The following is a 6,210-nucleotide window of genomic DNA, read 5'->3' on the forward strand; positions in this document are numbered from 1 at the left end:
TCCCAACCCCACACATCCAGCTGGGGTCTCCCACACATACTAGTTTTGGTTTGTTCATTGGGGAGAAGAAAAGATGGAACGACTTTGGGGTGGGAAGCACATGAATAACAAGATCTCCCAAACTGAGCAGCAGCTCCCTGCACCTCAAGGATGAATTCATGTATCATTCAAAAAAATATTAACCCACACTTCCACACACTTTAAAAACAGATTTCTAAAATAATACCAGCTTTAATAACGCCACGTGCTAATGAACTTTCTACGAAATATGGCGTTAACTACTGGCATTTCCCATCAGGTTAGACAAGGAAATTATCCAGGCAGCTACAAATCGATTTCACTTTCAATGTAATTGCACCCCTTGCTGCATGCACCATGATGATGAGCCACAAAGAACCACAAAGCAACATCATATTAAACAAAATCCATTCTTGCTATAATTTCATGCCAACATTTTCCCCCCAATCACCAAGTGAAAATTGTTTGCAAAGCAGATCTAGCAGCACGCCTTTAAACAAACAGGCTTTCCCCTAGCAAGAGTGCAAGGAAAGCGAAGGTCTTTTCAAACCTGAATTGACAGTGGCTGTCATCTGAAGTCAAGTACTCCTTCCTTGGTGTCTTTGGGAACTCAAAACCGTGAATACCAGGCAGCACATTCAAGTTCAAACAGAAAGCAGTCATTGAAATACATTCTGAATCATGCTCCAGCAACAAGAGGTAACTGACTCTGTCAAGATACTATCAAATGTCATAGACAGGGATGAGCACAGTTTTAAGAGCCCAGGGTGAGCAAAAGGGTCCCTCTTTCCCCTCACTAACCTCCTGTGCCAGCCTTTCAGTGGTTCTGAGACTTGGCTCTGGTGCCTTCACCCCACTAGGAAGCTGCAGTGCAAAAGAGCACAGGCACCCGTGCGTCCTCCACTCTGCTGGGACTTGCGATTCTGTACCACCAACACAAGTGGGCTCCTCATTCACTCCTCTTTAAGGGTCCATATGTCCATAGAAACCCCTCACAAAGCAGCTTTGTTTTGCTCTGGTACTTTGCAGGGAGGAGGTGGAACAGTATGAGTAAGAGACAGGAAGAGGAAGCGAAGACTGCCTCCATCTTCTCCTGTTCTCCACTCATCGAACACAGCTGCCACAGAACTAGCACACCCCCGGCTCCGCAGAATGAAAGAGGAGATGAGAATGGTGAAAGCAGGCAAAGTGGACAACACTGGGCAGAAGACAAGGCCAACTGCATGGTATCACAATAGCAGCATATAATATGCTGTTATTTGGTGTTGCCTGATATATCTGTACATTAAGAATTGCAGTATGACCGCGGTACTGGAAAACTGTCCACTGTGATACCCCAGAAGTACTGACTCCAATCCCTGACTGCTGTACCGCACACTCTGCTCTGCAAACACAACTAGAAACCCTGGAAAACACGGTCTGAATGCCCGTGCTCACTAAGGCATCTTTCAGGGAACTTAAACAACCAGCTCTTTATACATTTACCCCCAAACTACACTTAAAATAAGTGTTTAAGCCAGATACTCAGAGGTAAGAAAACAAGCAACTTGTCATCACTATTAATAGCAGAATTACAGCAATTTGCATGCATAAGAGATAATGAATTCCAGAGACTTCAATCAGAATCATCCAAAGACATTCAGAAAGGGGAAAACACAGCACTACGGTGGGATTCATTCAAACACTCAGCAGCTTTCCTCAGGAAAGCTCTGAGGTATGAACAGTCCCTGCATTTGAAACGATCTGCAAAATCTATATTGGAGGTTTGTTTCCTCTTTGCTCAAATAAGCTTTTATTCCTATGGAGTTCTACACAGCCCTGAGCAACTACCCGGATCAGAGAAAAAAAGTGCAGGACTTGAAACAGCCCTTTATCTCCACAGTCATCAGTACATGATATTCCTAGTGAAAAGGATTTAGGGAGTTAACAAAAAACATTCTTAGCAGTCACACACTGATATCAGAAAATCAAACATGGCAAAACAAGTGCTGCTACCCACAAGTGATGAGAAAACAGATGCAGTGGGCAGGGATGACAGGGCTGGTAAAGCAGCGGGAGCCTCCAGCTAGGGTTGAAGCGTGCTGCTGCGAAGGGGTTAGAAGTGTCAGGGTAGGTATGTCCTAGAAGAAGTGCTCTATAAAAAAAAGATTAAAGCACTAAGAGCTCCTCCACAGGATGCTAAGGTTTACTAACTGACCAAGACTGAAGACATGTACACAGGATGTAAACTGTGTGGTTATTAACTCTCACTTATTCAGAATATTCAGAAAACCAGCCTTCTCTGCTCTTTTTCTTCCTCGAGAGCAGGGGGAGAAGGTTTAAGAACCGCTTTCATCAAGACTGAAAGTTTGTACCATAGAAGTCCAAATTAAACTCTAGAGCATCTATGGGTCAGCCGATACTCAATGCAAACAAAACTTTGAGCAAAAATGAGAAAAACTGCCCCAAAACCGAACATAGCACTTCAATTACCACAATGTAAAAATAACTCCAAGAAAATTCTGAAACTGAACCACCACAAATATTAACTCCACATACAACATATATCAAAAAGACAAAAGCAGGTTACATGTGCAAAACAGGTCACTGCTAAGTCTGAGACTGCACTATCCACCATCACCAGGTGTTGGAAACAATACTCTAACCCTGGAAGGTTCTGAAGCAATTTGAGTCACCAAAACATGGAAAAACCTACGTTCCTAAAACAAAGCCACTGTTTTGCAGGGAAGCAGTAAAAATACTAGTTTTATAATAGTTATAATCACTATTATTTAAAACAAGTAATCCCCTACACTTTGGAGAAAATGCTCGTGCAGCCTGTCACCCTTCCAAGGAAAGAACTGTGAGATTAATAATCTTCTAAATCTTACAGTGCTAGAAATAAGCAAGAGCATATCCACAAGGGAAGGATTCCCCATAGGATCCCCAGAGCAACTACAATACCAGGAGGGGAGGAGAACAGCACAGCTGGAGACAGGGAGAACCAAGTTTTAACAGAAATTATTAAAACCAAGCTTTTAAAAAGCTTCATAGTATAAACATCAGAACACTTCCTCCCTTCTTGCGAATAAAAGTAACTGTTTCTTTTTATGAACGAAGATCATCTACAAAGAGACAGGACTACAAACATGAGATGGGCAAAATAAAACGATCCTTGTAATTCTGAAGTTAGCTGTATTTCATAGGTCAAACGGCAGGAGACTGGTTTTGTATTAGATCTAGGGTAACACAGATGTCAGATGACATTTCTGAGGCAGTATGAAGCTGTGGAGAGAGATCAGGAAAAGTCGAGTGGACACCCCCATGGAAAGCAGTAATTACACAGCCAAGCACACAGACAGCATCCTGACACTCTGGCAGAGAGAATTAAAGCTGAAACAATCGGAAACCGCAGAGGCAATCTAGCTTTGCTCAGATTGTGTAGGAGAGAGTTTTTCCCTGTACTTAATGAACAACTATAAAAATATTTTATGTTATTTATATGTAAATCGTCTTTTTACATTTTCATTATTTCCTACATTTGTTAAAATTTATTTTTAATCAGTCGCTAAAAGAAAAATAAAGCATAAACATGTTTCTAGTGTTTCAAGATGAAAATAAACAGCTGTCATTAACCGTTAGTGATGTTCTGATATACCTAGGTTAACTTTGTTTGCTTTGGAAAGAATAATTCTGACAATCCACTATGAGTATTCAGCCACAGTAATGTAGATGTAGACGATAAAAGAGTCTATCATAAAAAAACCATGGGGAATGACCCACTTGGACGTGCCCTATGGCCACTCCTCTCTGTTAACAACAATTTGGCTACAACCTGCACTGCTGGGTGCAGGTTCCTGTGAACAAAGTGACAAGGTCAGTGCCAGCCTCTTTGAGACAAAGTAATCGGTGGCCCTTCAACTCCAACTCCTGGGAGTTCTCCCGTTTCTTACCTGAACTAACACTTCCATTTCTAACACCTCCTCATTAGGAAAAGCCACCATGTGAATAAAACCAGAGAAACAAAATTAATTTGTGTAAACATTTTATAAGCATTTTAAATCAAAACAGCATCTTATTTTAAGTGAGCAGTAATTACCCATAATATTCATTAAGTTGTTTACCTATAGGCAAGTCAGTGATGTAAATATATTTAATGTCGCCAGATCCTTTTAATAATACAAGTAATTGTAAATTAATTTATTTACTACTTTATATAATTGCTTCCCCAGAATCTTGTAGTTATTTTAAAAATTCTATCCTTCTTACAATTTATACTTGTGGCTTGTTTTCATGATAGAAATTTTTTTTGGCCAGGATTCCAAATTTAACCTCCATTAATCACCTGTTTAAACCAAACACCCACATAAGCACTTCTCCCTACCAAGCCCTGGACAAATCCTAACCCTTATGCTATCCACCAAAAGATAGTAACCAGTGACCAAAACAAGTAACGCCAGTTTTGTCCAACAAAGGTATGCAAAGATTCACAACCCCATTCACTCACCACTCTCATCAAGTAGGTCCTCCTCGTCATCCCCATCATTGTCCTCCTCCATCGCCTCCTCCTCATCTTCCTCCTCCTCCTCTTCCATATCCTCCTGCTCCAAGTCCGGCTCCAGGTCCGGATCACTCCCTGAGATTGACTCGTCTGACATGATTCCCAGTGGTGCTCCTTGTGCATTACCTGCTCATGTTCTACCGTGAGGCAGCCCTGCGAGGAGAGAAAAGAAAAGAGGTACATAATGAGCCCAGTAAATCCCAACCTTTGAACCTCAACGCTTGAATTCATAGCAGGGTTCCCGCATGTAAGCCCACAAATCTGCCATCAGTCTTTTAAATAACAGTTTTATCAGATGACGCAAAATGCAGTGTAGAAAATGGGTGCCATAAGCAATGTATCTCAACGATACAGGCATCTCCACAATACAGCACTCCCGAATCAGTATCAGAACCAATTCATGAACTAAGCACTCAGAAGACCACCTTCCTTGGTATCCTTCACACATACAGCAGGAAGATTCTTCGTCTCAATGTCTGATTATACAAAGATGCAAAAATAAATAAATTTCGTGAACAATTTCAGAACATTACTGTCCAAACACAAAGCATAGGCAAAAGGATCAGTGTTGGAATCCCACATGGATACCTGGTACCCCGATCCCTGAGTACTGCAGACACCATCACAGCATGCATGCCGTGGGTCACGGACAGAAACCACCCTCCTGACCTGGCTGTACGCGCTGCAAAGGTCACCCCGCTCCTCCTCACAGCCTGTCTGAGGGCTCCACTCCAATGACAGAACAGAGATTGCGTTACCTTAATAATGGTACGGACAGAAGACAACAAAGACCCAGTTTGCAAAGGTTGTACATCCCTTTGTAAAGCAGGGTAAGAAGAAAAGTAAACACAAAGGAAAGATGGAGCACAGAGGATTTGCACTGTAACTTCTGGACTGTGATGGGTACTCCTGGGTTCTCCTCTTCCATACACAAAGCATTACCATAAAGGAGCTGTGTAGGATGGATTAAAAGAAAGAAAAACAATCAAGGAAGGGAAACAAAGCTGGCATCTTGATCCCAAGGAACATAAAGCAAAGGTTGCGTTCAAACATCAAGTCTCAGAAGAATTACTACCCACACATTCCCCAGGAAGCTTCAAAGAAGAGGGAAATATTTCCTCATCACTCATTTTCCACTGGCCCCTATTTATACCACATTTCCGGTGTAAAATATTAAAATGTTCAAGAATTAGTCAGCCAACTCAAAAATAAAAAAAAGAAAAAGGATCTTGTAAGCTGACAAGGCAGCATACATATCTACAAACACTTCAGGAAACAGAAAAATTTCATTTTCAGCTCTGTTTCAGCAGTAATTAGATAAGCTTAGAAACTTGAAGGTTAAAGACACAACTCAACTCTCCTGCAGCAGGGCTGAAAATCTGTCAACTACGCTGCATTATTCCAGCTGAAGTCATCAGTTCCTGCTTTGCCTCTCTCAGCTCCTCAGTAACATTGAAGAGTGTCTGAAAGAAAACAAACACAGGGAAGAACAGGCTTTGTGGAGACTGGTATTGGAACAGGAAGCCTTTCACCACTGGGTTGGAGGAGCACTTCACCGCCAGGCAGGCACGACCCAAGTCCTTGCCCTGTCACACGTCACACAAAATAAGTTGGCTTAGTCTAGCAGATGGTAGAAAAGGCCAAAATCTAAA

At 41.8% G+C, this 6,210-nt stretch overlaps 1 protein-coding gene across 1 annotated transcript in view; it reads right to left on the reverse strand.

Annotated features, from left to right (window-relative positions):
* RAD54L2 (RAD54-like 2 (S. cerevisiae)) overlaps positions 1-4,655 on the reverse strand; it is a 42,018-nt gene extending 37,363 nt beyond the window's left edge. Inside the window, exon 1 of the mRNA XM_010139311.1 lies at positions 4,508-4,655. Within this exon, the coding sequence (XP_010137613.1) occupies positions 4,508-4,655 (148 nt within the window). The remainder of the gene's footprint in view (positions 1-4,507) is intronic.
* Between the last annotated feature and the right edge of the window lie 1,555 nt (positions 4,656-6,210).

This window comes from Buceros rhinoceros, unplaced genomic scaffold (assembly GCF_000710305.1).
Source record: "Buceros rhinoceros silvestris isolate BGI_N320 unplaced genomic scaffold, ASM71030v1 scaffold10307, whole genome shotgun sequence".
NCBI classification, from domain to species: Eukaryota; Metazoa; Chordata; class Aves; order Bucerotiformes; family Bucerotidae; genus Buceros; species Buceros rhinoceros.